This window comes from Schistocerca americana, chromosome 3, assembly GCF_021461395.2.
Source record: "Schistocerca americana isolate TAMUIC-IGC-003095 chromosome 3, iqSchAmer2.1, whole genome shotgun sequence".
Lineage (NCBI taxonomy): Eukaryota > Metazoa > Arthropoda > Insecta > Orthoptera > Acrididae > Schistocerca > Schistocerca americana.
In genome coordinates this window covers 147,222,627-147,241,195 of record NC_060121.1, presented here as the reverse complement: position 1 = coordinate 147,241,195, position 18,569 = coordinate 147,222,627, and the positions used below count along the sequence as shown (strand labels likewise).

The window sequence follows — 18,569 nt, the reverse complement described above, 5'->3', positions numbered from 1 at the left end:
AAGCTCGGGTGAGGGAAGGATGGGGAAGGAAATTGGCCGTGCCCTTTCAAAGGAACCATCCTGGCATTTGCCTGAAGCGATTTAGGGAAATCACGGAAAACCTAAATCAGGATGCCCGGAGACGGGATTGAACCATCGTCCTCCCAAATGCGAGTCCAGTGTGCTGACCACTGCGCCACCTCGCTCGGTCTCATCGTTAGTGTCACCCTTCTCAAAAGTGATAGAAAATATCATGGAACCCTCCTTTTCTGTTCTTATATTGTTGACATTAGGGTCCATACAAATAATGTTCAAATTACATTCTTTGCCGATGATACAAGTGCTGTAATAAGGAACCTAGATCAGGCATTTCCAAGTACTACTAATAGAGCTCTAAGAGTACATACAAAACTGGTGTGATACAAATTTCCTGACTTAAATCATTCAAAAATCAATTTTATTTGTTTCAGAAAAACAGGATCACAGCAAGAACCCATTTAGTATTAATAACCAGTAAACAGAAATGACAACTACCACTAAAATCTTGTGTTTTAATCTTGATGAAAGTTTAGACTAGAACATCCATATTCTACATCTCACAAATCAACTGAACCCTGTCTGCTTTGCTTTACATTTAGTCTGAAAAATGTGCAGCATAAACTGTGTAAAAGCTATACATTTTTCATATTTCCACTGTGCAGTTGTGTATGTGATCACAATCTGGGGGCAGCAGATCTCAATACATTTTTCACTGGACAAAGAAAGAATGATTACAAAAAGTTGCAGATTAAAATGCTTGTTCAGCTGAAGATACTCCTCTTTTTCTTGGTTCTATATAAAAAAAATGTAATTAGCATAAAATTAGGATAAGTTGAGAACTGCTTTGGATCAACATCCATACACGCAAAAACATCCATGTAATAAGGGTAAATAAAGCCATCACACATAGACATTTGAACACATTGGGTATTTGACTGTACAAGCAGCTCCTTGATTCTACAAAAGCAATTAAGAAGATTACTGTGTTCAAGAACACAGATTTCAAATATCTCATGGTAAACTGCTTCTATGGTGTGAGTGATTACTTGCACCAAATGCAATAAATAGTTGTTGAATCTTACAGAAAGATCTATGGCATCATTATTTACATGAAGTGTTAATGTCATGTAATTATGCAATAATTTTTTCTGCTTCTGTTATACTAGCCTTCATATCATCATCATCATCATCAGCCAATTCAATCATTAAATGATGCGACCTCTTCGAGTCGTGGATTCAGGTAGGCTTTCAGCAGTCTTCTCCAAGTGGGACGGTCTTGGGCAGTTCTCTGCCAGGTGTTACCAGCGATCTTCTTGATGTCTTTGTCCCATCTGTCTGGTGGTCTTCCACCAGGCCTCCGGTGCTCTCTCGGACACTGGAGGCCTAGAGGAAGACCACCAGACAGATGGGACAAAGACATCAAGAAGATCGCTGGTAACACCTGGCAGAGAACTGCCCAAGACCGTCCCACTTCATATATTGTGTATTATTTTGGACTTATGTTTTGTTATCAAATCAAACTGTATTTTTATCTGCATTGTGTCTCACAAAGTTCAAGTTTAGCTTATATCCTGAAATTGGAAAAAAATGATGTACTCCATAGAGATTAAGTGACTGATTACATGTTCTTTTACTTTTTATACTTTCTGATGACACACTCACATTATAATTTCACAATGTCATCTTTTAAGCTCACTATTCCAAATGACTAAATATTTTGATGTTTCCATCATTATATTTATTCAAGGGCATTATGACTGCATTACAAGATCCCACAAAACTACAGACCAGTGAAACTGTTTCTCCTCATAACACAATGAACAGAAAACAATTGCAATGCATTTCACACAGACTTCAAATTTTTGAAAAAGTACCTAAATACATTGGTGTAAAATTAATACAAGCATTACTAAACCTAAAAACTGAGAATATGTTGCCTGCATCCCTAAAAAGGTTTTTGAAAGAAGAAGAACTCTACAGTGTGTCTGAATACAGAAGCAGATAGTGAGGAGAAGTTCATACCATGAATGATGAACACAATGTACAATATTAAGATAGACTAGAATTACAAATTAGTGCAAGGAACTAAACTAGAATTAAAACTACTCATGTACAATATAAGTGTTGGTATGTTGATAGAGACACAAACAAACACACACACAAAATTCAAGCTTTCACAACCCACGATTGCTTCATCAGGAAAGAGGGAAGGAGAGGGAAAGACGAAAGGATGTGGGTTTTAAGGGAGAGGGTAAAGAGTCATTCAAATCCTGGGAGTGGAAAGACTTACCTTAGGGGGAAAAAAGGACAGGTATACACTCGTACACACGCACACATATCCATCCACACATATACAGACACCAGCTGCTTGTGTCTGTATATGTGCGGATGGATATGTGTGTGTGTGCGAGTATATACCTGTCCTTTTTTCCCCCTAAGGTAAGTCTTTCCACTCCCGGGATTGGAATTACTCCTTACTCTCTCCCTTAAAACCCACATCCTTTCGTCTTTCCCTCTCCTTCCCTCTTTCCTGATGAAGCAACCGTGGGCTGCGAAAGCTTGAATTTTGTGTGTGTGTTTGTGTCTCTATCAACATACCAATGCTTTCGTTTGGTAAGTTACATCATTTTTGTTTTTAGATATATTGTTCCCACGTGGAATGTCTCCCTCTATTATATTCATGTACAATATAAGATTCACAAAAATGTATTTTTAACTCTGGTGTCAATCATTTAGCATTAAGTACATACTGTGCAAGCTGATGTATGTTATTAACGTGTAGTCTATTATATGTGTATTGTCTAGATGTAAGCAAAATGACATGTCCTATATAACAAGTGCATACACGTACAAAAGGTAATTTATGGAGCCAATAAAAAATCACTATCACAATCTTCAGACTGAAGGCACATGTTGCAAGTAGTTTCTGTTGTTTTCTCAATAACACTTGACAATGTGATGAAAACCACTTGTGACAGATGCCTTTAGTTTGGAGAAGACCACTGGTTGGTCGAAAGTAGCTACTGAAAGATGACATTGTGAAATGGTCAAATGACTATCGTAAATGATGCAAAATATTGAAGAAAGTATTCAAATATGTCTCAATAACTTTTATTGCAGTGGATACTCTTTATTACATCAAACTGTGTGTTTATTTGATGACATCAATATGGTATTGCATTGTATCTGAATGAATAAATGATATGAAATAAAAGACAGGATAAATATTTAAATCCAGTTGCAGTGCAATACTTGTCTGAGCAGAATAGAAAAGAATTGATTTCTATTATGTTAACTGGTAACTAAATATCATTATTGGAACTCCTTACCATTCTTTATGTGGTCCAGATCACTACTTTTACTCATCCAACCATGGGCGAGCACCACAGTAGGCCATTTGGAGTCAAAGCCTCCAATGTTATCACAGTCAATGACACTTGTATCATTATTCCTAGAAAGAAATGTTGTATTGGTGTGACAAATTCATTTTTATTGCCATATAAAAAAAGTTACAGCTGCTATGAACATTTCAAATTTGGACATCCAAAGGCAGCCAATAATCATTTGCTAATGTGTTACAGCACACTGTAAATATCACACTTAAATCATGCCATTTCTCTTCAAATGTATATTGGTATGCACATAAAATGTAAAAATACAGTCTTTATAGCACTCTCTCCATATCACTAGAAACCAATGGTGAGTGCTGAAACTATGGCCAGCTATGCTACAATCAACTCAGGCAGGGGATACAGCTGTCCGTTTCTGACTGTGCGTACCTTGATGTGACGTCATCCCTTCCGGCACTACGGGTGCTCCATTTCTCACATCACCTGATCAGTATTTTTGCTTGAAAGTTCATGTAAACTAATGTGTAAGCAATGTAGCGAATTCTGTAGATGATGTGTTAAATAGACACTTTCCCAGTAGAACTTCAGATGAGGAAGTGAGAGTTAAAAAGTGTGGCTAACCTACTCAAATTTAAATATAACATGGGGAAGAGATGAGACAGGGATCCAATCTGGCTCACACTCTTGGGACAAGGCTCATTGATTTGGCTCAAACTCTGTGAGTAGAAGCAAGTAAATGCCTCATTCAAGTGCCTAAAAAATTTTGTAAGAGTGGGCCATAGGAAAAGGTAAAATGCTCTCTAACTCATTGGTATTGAATTGGTTCAGTTCCTGCTGTTACCATCTTCTTCTTCTTTTCTTCTCTCTCCCCCCTCCCCCCCCCCCCCTCTCTCTCTCTCTCTCACACACACACACACACACACACACACACAATGTTAAACTACTAATTACAAAATTTAAATACACGTAAACAGTTCAATTTATACATGTAAACTTAATACATTCAATTTAGTTATGATTACTACTCTTGTACATCAAAAGGCTATAAGAGGTAGCAAAAAAAGTGAGTACATGAGCAAATTTATTATGAAAGTGTATGAAAAGAGTCGGAGCTGGGTGTGATGTTACCAATGCGTTCATTTTTGTAATACTGTAGCACACTGGTAAAATTTTACATGTGCTATCATAGTGAATATCCAGTTTTATGTCACAGGCACCTAAACAGCACTGGAAAACATTAGAGAAAGGATTTTATTAGTAGCCTGTTAGAATGTCATCCCAAGTTGTGAGAGTAGTGTGAGTAGTGCAGTGTGATGCAGGTCCCATGGTCTCAATTCATAGGATTTGTAAAAATAATTCATATACAGTTTCATACAAAACAGAGCCAAACAGCCTGTCAGCAAGTTCATTGCCACGGATTCCAGTGTGTCCTGGGGTCCACACAAACACCACAGAAAAGCGGGACTGTTCCAGGGCATAGATGGACTCCTAAATGGACACTACCAGAGGATGGCGAGAGTAGCACTGGTCGATAGCTTGTAGGCTGCTCAATGAGTCAGTACACAGGAGAAATGACTCACCAGGGCATGAGTGGATGTACTCAAGAATACGAGATATGGCCGCCAGCTCTGCAGTGAAAACACTGCAGCCAACTGGCAAGGAGTGCTGCTTAATATGTCCTCCATGAACATATGCGAAGCCTACGTGACCATCAGCCATTGAGCCATCAGTGTAAACAACTTCAGAGCCCCAGAACATGTCAAGAATCAAGAGGAAGTGACACCATGGAGGCGTACGTGAATGGACCACAAGTAGAGGTGGTAAAGGAAAGGACTCCACTTCGGAGAGAAGCACACGTGAACCACAATTGTTAGCCCCGATCTCGGCCGCTGATGTGGGAGATGGACTGCCGTGGGCAGGAAAAGGAGACAGTAATTCGGATGCTCAGGGCAACTATGAATGTGTGCTGCATAACTGGCGAGCAGTTGTGCACGGTTGATCTGCAGTGAACGGACACCAGGCTCCACCAGTAAGCTGGTCACCGGACTCGTCCTAAAAGCTCCTGTCGCTAATCAAACCTCACAGTGAGGCACAGGGTCAAATTAATGCAAAGCTGAAGGAGCTGCTGAACCATAAACCACACTCCCATAGTAAATTCAAGGGCTCTGTAGAGCTGCAGCAGCGTACAGCGATCTACACCCCAATTGGTGTTGCTCAGGCAGCGGAGGGCATTGAGGTGCTGCCAGCACTTCTGCTTAAGCTGATGAAGATGGGGGAGCCAAATCAATTGAGCATTGAAAACCAGTCCTAGGAATTGATATGTCTCACTACAGTGAGTGGATCGTCATTAAGGTAAAGTTCGGGTTCCGGATGAACAGTACGACGCCAACAGAAGTACATGACACACGACTTTGCAGTTGAAAACTGGAAGCCATGGGCTAGACCCCATGACTGCACCTTGTGGATGGCTCCCTGGAGGTGCCGCTCAGCAACAACAGTACTGGAGCAGCAGTATGAAATGCAGAAGTCATCTGCATACAGAGAAGGTGAGACAGAGGGCCCGACAGCTGCTGCTAGACCATTAATAGCCACTAAAAATAGAGAGACACTCAGTTCAGAGCCCTGCAGGACTCCATTCTCCTGGATATGGATGGAACTATGGGAGTAATCAACTTGGACAAGGAAAGTACCGAGCAACAGGAAGTTTTGGATAAAAATTGGGAGTGGTCCCCGGAGACCCCACCCATACGATGTAGCAAGGATACAATGTCGCCAAGTCGTGTCATATGCTTTATGTAAGTCAAAAAAGACAGCAATCAGATGTTGCCATCTAGAAAAGGCTGTTCAGATGGCAGAGTCGATGGACACAAGAGTATCAGTGGTAGAGCAAACCTAGCGGAAGCCGCCCTGACATGGAGCCAGCAAGCCATGTGACTCGAGGATCCAACCCAACCGCCGACATACCATACATTCCAGCAGCTTACAAAGAAAGTTCGTGAGGCTAATTGGCTGATAGCTATCCACATCAAGTGAGTTTTTACCGGGTTTGAGTACCGGAATGATGGAGCTTGAGATGGAAAGATGCCATCGCACCAGAGCTGGTTGAAGATGATGAGAAAATGTCACTTGTAGTCAGATGAGAGATGTTTAATCATCCGGCTGTGGATGCAATCAGGCCCAGGTTCTGTGTCAGGGCAATGTTCATGGGCACTGAGGAGCTCCCACTCTGTAAATGGGGTATTATAGGATTCACTGCAGCATGTAGTGAATGAGAGGATGTTCCCTTCCAGCCGCCGTTTGAGTGTACGAAAGGCTGGGGGGTAATTCTCTGATGCAGAGGCTCAAGCAAAGTGCTCAGCAATCACATTTGGGTTGATACATAACTCGCCACTTATGGTAACACTGGTGACAGCTGTGGGGGCCTGGTACCCGAAGAGACATTTGATCTTTGCCCAGACTTGGGAAGGTGACTTGTGGCACCAATTGGTGGAGACGTACCTCTCCCAACACACCTTCTTCCATTGTTTGATAAGGTAGTCAACACGGGCACAGAGCTGTTTAAAGGCTATGATGTGCTCCAGGGAAGGGTGCCTCTTATGCAGCTGTAGAGCTTGCCGATGCTCTGTAATTGCTTCAGCGACTTCCGGCGACCACCAAGGGACTGCCTTATGCCTCGGGCACCATAAAGAGCGAGGGATCGCGTTTTCGGCCGCAGAAACAATTGTGCTAGTCACCTGCTCAACTATCACATCGATGTTACCATGTGGGGGAGATTCAGTGGCGACAGCAGAGGTGAAAGTTCTTCAGTCCACCTCGTTCAAAGCCCATCTGGGCAGTCATCCATGTGCATGATGCTGGGGCAGTGACAGGAAGATGAGGAAATAGTCACTACCACACAGGTCGTCAAGTGCTCTCCAGTGGAGAGATGGGAGAAGTCCTGGGCTGCAAAGTGATAAATCAATGGCCGAGTAACTACCATGAGCCACACTGAAATGTGTGGTGATCCCAGTATTTAAGAGGCAGAGGTCAAATTGCGACAGTAAAGTTTCGACATCTCTGCCTCAGCCGTAAGCATGGTACCACCCGACAAGGGGTTATGGTCGTTAAAATCTCCCAAAAGTAGGAAAGGTTTAGGGAGTTGATCAATCAGTGCAGCCAATAAATTCAGGGGTACTGCACCATCTGGAGGAAGATATACATTGCAGACAGTTATTGCCTGCGTCATCCTTATTCTGACAGCCACAGCTTCAAGAGGGTTTTGAGGGGGCCCATGTTCACTACAGACCGAGTTTATGACATAAACGCAACCTCCACCTGACGCTCTATTATAGTTGCTGTGGTTCCTGTAATATCCCTTATAGCCACGGAGGACAGGGGTTCGCGTTGCTGGCAACCAGGTTTCCTGGAGGGCAATGCAGATAGCAGGTGTAAAGCTTAACAGTTGCCATAGATCAGCCAGCTGCTGGAGAAAGAGCTGGACTGCTATGCAATGATGAGAAAGTGGGCTAAAGATCTCAATGCATGATGGACACAATGCACCTTATAAGGCACCCTTCCCAAATTGGCTCACTCTTTGTGAAAATTTTGAAGAATGGAGATCAAATCCTACAGGGGACCATCACATAAAGTCCGAAATGTGTGAAACTCCTTTTAGTCACCTCGTACAACAGGCAGGAATACCTCAGCCCTATTCTAACCCCTGGACCCACAGGGGTTGGGGGGGGGGGGGGGGGGGGGGGGGAGCTTGAATGTATCCAGAACAGAAAGGGACCAGCTGTTGCTGCTGCCGTAATATTGTGTGCACAGGCAACACTGCACAATCCCATGCTCGATTGTCAATTACTTGGTGATTTATGCTGTATTTTTGATGCTGATATATAATGAACAATTTTAAAGTATCATACTCCAGTAAAAACACAAAATCAGATGACGGCCCGACAGTGGCGCAAAAGCTGGGTGATGGGACAGCAATAAGTTTTTTTTTTTTTTTAAATTAATGTGACTCATTTCAGTTTCCATGCAGACATGAAGAATGTAATAATCTCAGTACCAGAGAAGCCAGGTGCAAACAAGTATGAGTATCAACAGAAGAGTGGAACAAATGGTGAAAAGCTGACCTGGGGGAGAATCAGTTTGGGTTTCAAAGAAATGTAGGAACACCAGACAAATACTAGCCCTATAACTTATTTGAAAAGATAGATTGAAGAAAGACAAATCTAAAGTTATAGCGTTTGTAGATGTAGAAGAGACTTTTGACAATGTTGATTGGAATACACTCTTTGAAATTCTGAAGTCAACAAGAGTAAAATACTGGAAGGAAAAGGTTATTTGAAACATGTACAGAAATTAGACTGCAATATATATGTCAAAGGATATGAACTAGAAGAAGCTGTTTAGAAAGGAATGTTATTCAGTCTATGCAGCAGAGAGGGTAAAAAATTCATTCTGGGAATAGAAAAAAAAATGTTACTCCAAAAAAGAAAAATTTTAAGATTACATAAAGACAGCATTTGTTGTTAGGTAACGACACAGTAGCTGACACTAGTTGCAGTAACATCCTGTATTTTAGGTAATATATTTTATCCCGTCTACATATCTCTTAGCTTGGGTGAAACAGAATAATAAAAGTTTTTACTTCCCTCCATTGTAGTGTTACATCTGAAGACGGCCTAATCTGAACAAAACCAGAAATAACAGTCAATAAAACATCTAGACTGTATTGTTCATAAAATTTTACCAAACATAAGAGCACAGAAGTAGAATACTCAAACACTATATGTGCTTTCAAGCATCTGCTGATGCCACATATGCAATTCGTCAATCACAAATACAGTTGGCCAAGCAAAACAGAAGTGGGTCTTTTCTGTTGGCTGACGGTTGTGTCGCCACCAGTTGGAGCCCGAGCATCTCACATTCATATCAGTAGGCCGCTGGAATGTTGACTGCTTGAGTGGGTGTATTGTATTGTGTTATGAATAAAGTTATGTAAAAGTAACTGGCTATGAGTACTGATCAGCTCACCTTGATGACCCACACCCAGCCTCTGCTCATCCTGGACCAGATCCATCATACGACTAATATAAATTTAAGTGAAATTCATTCCTAAAATCCAGCTTATCTGTAACAGGTATAGATGTGCTATCCAAAGCAACATATGAAAATTTGTGCTGGACCAGGACTTGAACTCAGATTTCCAGCTTTTTGCAAGTGGTTGCCTTACCACTTAGGCTGTCCAGACTGACACAAAGTTCTGTATGTCACACACCTATCTATTTCCTCTCATAGATTATAAATTCATTTACCCATACTTGCATATCTTTTGGTTTCTGTGCAGGTTTTAGAATCAGGACAACGAGAAGTCAAAAACTACAGTTGTCGTTTTCATCACAAACCTGTCTTCATCTTGATGCCTAACCAGAATGTGGAGGCCAAGGAACTATTACTGCAGGAAGCAGAAAACAGAGCATTAGCTATTTTCATGCAGAGAAACACCCAGAAATGTTACAAAGAGTTCACACTGGTAATCCTAGTGACAGAACAGCAGCTCTTATAATTGCAGATTAATTGGAGGAGATACATTTTGTCACAGAACAATAGGTAAATAACCATGATTTGGCTTCGGAGGTCAAATATTACAGGTATAAATGTAAGAGCCATATGCAGAAACCGCATAGGCAATCAGAGTCTTAATCATGTAGGGAAGTGGGTCACTGAGCATTGGATTGTTGAAAAGGAAGAATGGGAAGCAGCGTCAGAATAAGCAGTCATTAAACTCAAACAGGAATGCTTCAACTGTTGGAAAGCAGTCCTAAAGACCTTAACAATACACAAGTTAGTGCACAGATGGAATGCTGTTTAGTGGGCTTAGTGAGTGGTCTAGAACAGAGGTTTCTTGTGGACATGGGGCACATGTGTCCGTTATCAATCTGGACTTGGTGAGCAGGAGGAGACTTGGGCCACCGTGACATACATTATGTGGGGTTGGTGCTAACAGTGCTGAGTTATTGGGCATGATGGTACTTACTATTGGGAAACTAAGTTTATGGAGTGTATGGAAGTTTTGCCATCTGTGGGTGAAGGATATTCATTGATTCTCAGGCTATATTTTCTCAACCAACGTCATGCTAGAATCGATCTTCGGCAATGCACCACTGAGTTCACTGGAATTTTGTTTCAATTGGGTTATATGGTTGCAAATGAAGCCATGCCACAAGGCTCATCTGTTATGAAGGTGATGCCAACAAAACTGCAGATGAGTTTGTTAAAGATTGATAAACAGGATAAAATACTGGCAGGTATGGCAAAAGTAGTGTGGGTTTTAGTGAATGCCGGTTTGCCTTGTGGGGCGTCATCTAGTGTTGACCACTCCCACACAATGAAGAATTGGATGGTTCACATTGTTTTGTGTATTACATTTAATCGGACAACATTACTATAACAATGAATAAATGTACCCTGAAGTGGAGTTATGTGCACAGAAATGAGCATTTGTTTGATCACTTATATATGAATGAAGGCACCAGGTTCTTTACAGTCCACACATTAAGAATTATTACAAACAAGTAATCAGTTTCAACAATAACAAGGTAGCTAAATAGAAAGGAATATATTTGTAAGAAACATCATACATGTATAGTTTGTAAATTATTGCATGTAATCTAAAAGCTGAGGTGTATTATTGGATGACTCTTGTGAATCATTATTTTATTTGAATCAGAACCCTTCCACTTCTTTAATCCTGCAATCCAGTGATACATACCATATGTATGTCAGTATCCTGTTTCTTCCATTACTCTTATCTTATATACATTTGTTATTTATAATGCATAATGTACAAAAGTAACAGCCCTATAAAGAAATTTGTCTGTGGGTGAAGGAATAAATGAATAAACCATTAATCTTACAAAAACTCATAGTGTTCAATTTAAAATAAAAACCATAGCTGACATGTACTAGAAATAAGAGATCAATGGGCATACACAGGATAAGGCTGGGCAACTTTAAGGGTAATATATTGATGTGGCAACAGCATGTGGGTAAGTTACCCAAAAAGCTCCGTTAGCCTGCTTAGCACTTGGAAATCTCCATAACTGTGTTGGCCTGAAAACAGAACTGCTTGCATATTTTCCATACCTGTCCTCAATACATCTTAATTTTCTGAGGCGATGAAGCTAAACTGAGAAAGATATTTATGCTACAGAACCATATAATTATTTTTTGCAGATAAGAATACAAATACAAATGTTTTATTCCACCTTTGAGCATCATAACATGCAATTGGTGTCATTAGTGTTAACACAATAATAATAATAATAATAATAATAATAATAATAATAATAATAATATAAACTTGGAAAAACATCATCAACTACAATATAATAATCAAAGATGGATACAATAAATATTTATACAAACGTTGAGGTTGATAGATGAACATCTTGCAGAAGCCTGAGCATTCTTAACATACATACCAATGTAAATACTTCTTAATGGTATTTGTGGTTAATTATTTGAGGTGAAGAGTGTTGCACAAGATAGACTTTCTGCAGTTGGACTGAAAATCTCAACACAGTATGCTAGACCAAGTAATAAAGAAACCAGCAGGTGAGTAATATACTAAAAGCAACAGTGGCTTGTTTTCAAAGTAGCTGTTTTTCTCCTAAGACATAGATATAATATAATCTAGAAGTAATTAAGAAATTACTATCATGGTTCAAGGAGATAAAATACAAACTTTAAGGTTTGCCAATGTCATTCTGATTCTGTTGGAGATTGCAAAGGACATGGAAGATCAGTTGAACAGAATGTATAAAGTCTTGAAAAGAGATATTTAGGATGAAAACCAATAAAAGTGAAAGAAGGATGACAGTGTGTACTTCAATTATGTTTGATGATGTTGAGGGAATTTGATTAGGAACTGCAACACTAAAAACAGTAGATGAATAGTGCTATTTGGGCAGCAAAATAACTGATGGCAGCAGAAGCAAAAATGATTTACAGTATAGAATAGCAGTAGAAAATCTTTTCTGAAAAAGATCATGATTAAAATTATTGTTTGTAATTCTGTCAAAGTTGCAATGAGAAATATCCTTTATTTGTGGTGAATACTTTCAGACACTATGTCCATTATCCAACCATTGTCTTCATTGTTCAGTATTAAAACGTAATACAACTGGTTCATTTGCAAATAGCCACAACCGACAATCATGATAACATGAGTTGTCCTGATGCTACATAGCAAGAAGAAATGATAATATGTTGCGCATGATTTTGTAATTGTCATGTAATATTGTTGATTGTGACTCTTTGCAAATGCACTGTAACGTCAGTGATAAAAAGTACAGGCAGGGGAAAGTGTGGAGCCTAAGAAACATAGAGTGAAGGTTTTAATACAGCAATGAAGGTTTGCATATGGCAAGCAGGTTCAAACGGATATAAGTTACAATAGTGATGCAAAGTTTAACAGTCTTAGATAGGATAGTCTAACATGGATAGGGATATGAAACCAGTCTTTGGATTGACAACTAAAACAAACAATCATACAAAATAACACCTACATAGGACTTCAAGAGTTATGAGATTATTATAACTATAAGCTAAAGTTTTGACACTTGAACTTTTTTGGTTAGCATGCTCTAGTTGGTGAACTTTACCGTCCAGCAAGGTTGAACCACCTGAAGATGTCAGACAGTTGCTCCGAGGAAATATTGTGGAATTTGCACAACGTGATCCGGCAGCAAACTCGTGAAGACTATTTACAACACATCCACCGGGAAAGCTTGAAGAGTCACAATATGATACTTCATCATCACTGCCCACAGGTTAGTAGATACTGTAAGAGTGACTCATCAACAGTAACTGAAAACAGAAGCTCTTAGCCATGTACTTCAGCAATGCCCATCAACCTTTTCTTTCTACAGGAGATGTAGTTGTTAGTTCATAAATTGAGGTGTCTGACAGAGAAAATGCTATCTTTTGCCATTTACACATGTCTGGTGACTTTGTTTCAAGGCAAAAGTGATGTGAGGGATGGGACTGACTCACCAATGGTTCAATAGACATATCAGAAAGTTGCTATGAAAACAAAAAGAGCTTTCAGCAAAGTCAAAGCTTTATTGAAACAAGAGCTAAATGAACCCAAAATGAGCACAAGTAGAGAATGTCAGAAGCAGAAATGGATTTAAACATAGGAAAAGTCTCATAGATGAACAAAATCAGTGTGAAGCAAAATTACCATACGGAAAGCAATGGATTAAATGTTCAGCAAACTCATAAATAAGAAATTCTATCTAATGATCTGACAGAAAATTCTAAGAAGTTCTGGTCTAATGTGAAATCTTGAAACAGATCAAAGCCATCTATTCAAACATTCTGTGAACATAACGGCTCTGAAATGGATGATGACAGAGAGAAGGCCAAAATATTAAATTCTTTGTTCCAAAACTGTTTACTGAGGAAGTTTGTACTACAGTTCCTCTTATCAATCACCACACAAACAATAAAATGACATACATCACAATAAGTGGCCATCAGATTGAAAAAACTACATTTGCTCAACAGAGGAAAAGCAAATGGATCTATTGGGATACCTACATGTTTCTACATAATAGAGTATGCAAAAGAACTTGCTACTCCCCTACCAGCAGTCTGCCATAGGCTGAAAGGAGGAACAAAGCATTCCAAGTGATGGTACAAGTCAATCCTATTTTTGAGAAAGGCTGTCAAAATGCTGTTGTGGTCTTCAGTCCAAATTCGGGTTTGATGCAGCTCTCTGCACTAGTCTATCCTGTTCAAGCATCTCAATCTACAAGTAATTACAGAAACTGACAGTCATCTAAATCTGCCTACTGGATTCATCCCTCAGACTTCCTCTACAATCATCCCCTCCCCAAATGAACACATCTTGCAATTACCAAATTTCCAATTACTTCATGCCTCAGGATGTGTTCTATCACACAAACCATTCTTCGTAACTGCTTATAAACTCATGTTTCCCTTCTGTACAGTGCTAAACTCCAGACAAATTCCTTCAGAATGATTCCCTAATGCCTAAATTCATATTCGATGTTAACAAATGCCTCTTTTCAGACATGCTTTGCATGCTACAGCCTCTCTTCATTGAGCTTAATCAGCTATTTTTCTGCCTAAATAGCAAAATACATCTACTACTTTTAGTGCCAAACTTCTTAATCTAGTTCCTTCAGCATCACCTGATTTACTTTGATGACATTCCATTACCCTTGTTTTACTTTTGTAGATGTTCATCTTATAAACCCCTTCTGTTCCACTCAACTGTTCTTCCAGGTCCTTTGTTGTCTCTGACAGTATTACAATGTCACTGGCAAACTACAAACTTTTTATTTCTTCTCCCTGAACTTTAATTCCCTCTCCAAATTTATCCTTGGTTTCTTTCACCGCTTTCTCATTGTAAAAAGTGAACAACATCAGGATAGCCTATAACCCTGTCACATTCCCTTCTCAGGTACTGCTTTGCTTCAAGTCTTTCTACTCTCATAACTGTAGTCTAGTTTCTGCACAAGTTGTGAATAACATTTCATTCCCTATATTTTATCCATGATACCTTCAGAATTTCAAAGAGTGTAGACCGATCAGCACTGAAAAGCATTCTGTAAATCTAAGGCTGGAAATGTAAGTTTGTCTTCCTGTAACCTATCTTGTAAGATAAGTCACAGATTCAGTACAGCCCTTCTATATATTCCTTCCAGCTTCTAGCATTCAAGTACAAGCCTAAATTACTGGCATCAGTCTGTTAAAAATTTTGGAAAATGTTTTATATTCATATTTTCTGACCTTTCTGTAGGTAAGAAAATGCATCTGTAGTAGGAGTCAATATTGATTTTGCAAACAATTACCATGTTGTTATGCATTGGCTGGTTCTGGCTGCAGAGCTGGTGTGCAAGCACCTACGGTTTGGGTTTTCCAGCACAACATCAAGTGTGGAGTCAAAAACACTTACTCAACAGAAACAGGAACAAGGGTATGCCTTCCATAAAGTACTTTTGCAGTAGTGGCCTAGGTGCCAGTCAAAGCTAGCAGGCAGCAAGTGCATCTCCTGTGGATGGAGTGTCAGGCGATGGCACTAATTAGGAGGCCTCATCTTGGCATCCAGTTAAAGGCTCAGAACCATTATGGCTAGCTGATGGCTTATAGATCAGTAGGTTATCCTAGTTGGTTACACAGCTCCATGATGCTGAAGTAGCTTAGCTCTGCATTTGACCGATAGCTGGTGTGACTGCAAGGGTATGATGCTACCATCTGAACTGGGCACATTTACATTCCTTCTCGTTTGGCTTTTTGTGACAGACGGTAGGCTCTCGCGATGCAGGCAATTGTGGAAATGCTGCATTGCGATACATCATCTAGCAACACAGTCAACCACTAATGGCAGAACACCAGATCACATGCTGCTGTGCCAGAACTATTGCAGCACATATGTGGCACACATATCAGTAGGCTGGCTACAAAGAACTGTCTGATGTTTAGGTCAAAACAGTCTACCCCACTGCGGAAAATTCAGACCTCCAAATTAGAATCTACGGCTGAATCTGTAAACTACTAAACTGACATAGCACTACCCTGTCTACAGTTGTCCTCCTCCCCCTACAGTGCACTTTTTTCCACACTACCATTTACACTTTTTTCCTTGTCTTCTTCTTCTCTACTGCTCCTCCAAACAGCATATGGAAACTGTTAAACCCAGAATCTTCTATCACTTTAGTTACACTTTGTGGCTGATCCATCAGGTTGGTAGGTAATCCACTGGGAGAGTGAATGGGCATGTAGCTTTCCACTAATGGTGATCATAGGCCACACAAGTGATGACCAAGTTGAGAAAGTTCCTGATACTGAAATTCCCTTTGTTTTGCATGCTGGTATTCCAGCTGCTATGAGTGTATTTATCGATGGTCTATTTTATTATTTGTAATTCACTGCTGCTATTTGAGTTTACATATTGTCATTTTGAGATACTGAGTTGAACTCCAGACACTAGAAAAAGGAGTGACAAATGGAGAAATCAGAACACTTCCGACATGTCCTTCTGTTTGAGTTGTGAATAGAGAGGCAACAGCAGTGGAGGCAGCTGGAAACATTTGTGCCATGTGTGAGGATAATGCCATTGGACAGAGCATTGGAAGAAAGGGTTTTCTCATTTTAAGGAGCATAGTTTTGAAATGAGTGACTTTCCATGTCTGGTGAAAATCATTTAAACACATTAATCCACAATGATCCTTATCAGGGTACTCAAGAATTGGCAGATCTGATGAACTGTCATCATTAGACCACTGTGTGACATTTCCATGCAGTGAGGGAGATTCTAAAATCAAGCATACAGATATCATATTCTCAAAGCCAAAATAAAAAAAAAATCTGTGAGCTGTCATATGTGCATCTCTGCTTGTTTGTCATCAGTTGGCTTATGAACAGCATCGACCATTGCTATACTGTATTGTTACTGGTGAACATAAGAAAAGAAAGGAATGGTTGAGCCCAAACAAAGCAGCAATTTCTTGAACAAAGATTTGCGCTAATGCTATGCATCTGGCAGAACAGCAACAGTAGGGTGCACTTCAAATTGCATCCCCAAGGTGTAACCCACTGCTGACATTTATTGTCAACAACTAAGATGTCATGCAGATGTAATACAAGAACAATGACCAGGAAGACTGTGTGAAGTGATGCTACTCCACAATAATGCCCGCCGTTTGGCAAGACTAACAAAAACTGTATGTACAAGTTGGGTTAGGAAGTTGTTCTGTACCCACCTTATTCACCTGATCTTGTGTCCCCAGATTTTCACCATTTCCACTCTCTGTTGAACAACCTTCAAGGAACTTATTTTCCAGATGAAAATGCACTGTGTACATGGCCCAACGAGTTCTTCATCTCAAAACCACAAGATTTCTATAGTTGCAGAATTGAAAAATTGCCCCAGCATTAGCAGAGTGTTGTAAATACTTAAGGAGAATATATTACTGATGGCTAAAGTCTCTGCTATGTGTAGTAGTTGTGTTAATTAAACATATGGAAAAATGCTATGAACTTATGCACCAACCTAATATTTGGCAGACTGGTGTTCCATAGTCCCATTTGCTCCTACTACTGTAGAGCTATTATGATTGCCTTATGAACTTGGTGCCACGCTGTCCTTAAGGTTTTCACATATTCCACACTAATGGACAATTTTCTGTCACTCTGGATTTCACAGTCCCAATTGGTCATACCATCACAGCAGTTACATACTTTCATGTACTTTTGAATTGTATGGCTTGGACATGTTATTACCTTATGTAAACATGTCCAAGCCATGATAACTGTTGTCATACTGACTCAACATCTGCCTTATTGTCCTGTGAACACATTCCATTTTGCCATTTTGCTTGCAGCTGTTAAATGCATGTTCTTGATTTATAAATTCATAACAAATGACAAAGTTGCTTTATTTCTTCTGACTTGTAGTTAGTACTTTGCAGTAATAATTGTCTCTCATGCATCAATTACACACATCAAAAAAGTTTTGCATCATCTCAGTTCCAAGAGATCCAGAACCTGTACAGAAAGCAAAGAGAGCTTCACTCTAAGTTTAAACGCACCGACTTGACAGAAAATCCTAGGAAGTTCTGGTCTTACGTTAAATCAGTAAGTGGCTCGAAACAGCATATCCAGACACTCCAGGATGATGATGGCATTGAAACAGAGGATGACACGCGTAAAGCTGAAATACTTAACACCTTTTTCCAAAGCTGTTTCACAGAGGAAGACCGCACTGCAGTTCCTTCTCTAAATCCTCGCACAAATGAAAAAATGGCTGACATCGAAATAAGTGTCCATGGAATAGAAAAGCAACTGGAATCACTCAACAGAGGAAAGTCCACTGGACCTGACAGGATACCAATTCGATTCTACACAGAGTACGCGAAAAAACTTGCCCCCCTTCTAACAGCTGTGTACCGCAAGTCTCTAGAGGAACGGAAGGTTCCAAATGATTGGAAAAGAGCACAGGTAATCCCAGTCTTCAAGAATGGTTATCGAGCAGATGCGTGAAACTATAGACCTATATCTCTGATGTCAATCTGTTGTAGAATTTTAGAACATGTTTTTTGCTCGAGTTTTTGGAAACCCAGAATCTACTATGTAGGAATCAACATGGATTCCGGAAACAGCGATTGTGTGAGACCCAAC

The 18,569-nt window shown here is 39.8% G+C and overlaps 1 protein-coding gene across 2 annotated transcripts in view; it reads right to left on the bottom strand.

Annotated features, from left to right (window-relative positions):
• LOC124607306 (phospholipase A1-like) overlaps positions 1–18,569 on the bottom strand; it is a 113,832-nt gene that overhangs the window by 78,580 nt on the left and 16,683 nt on the right. For both annotated transcript variants that reach the window (XM_047139601.1, XM_047139602.1), the window contains exon 3: positions 3,348–3,469. In XM_047139601.1, the coding sequence (XP_046995557.1) occupies positions 3,348–3,469 (122 nt within the window). The remainder of the gene's footprint in view (positions 1–3,347; positions 3,470–18,569) is intronic.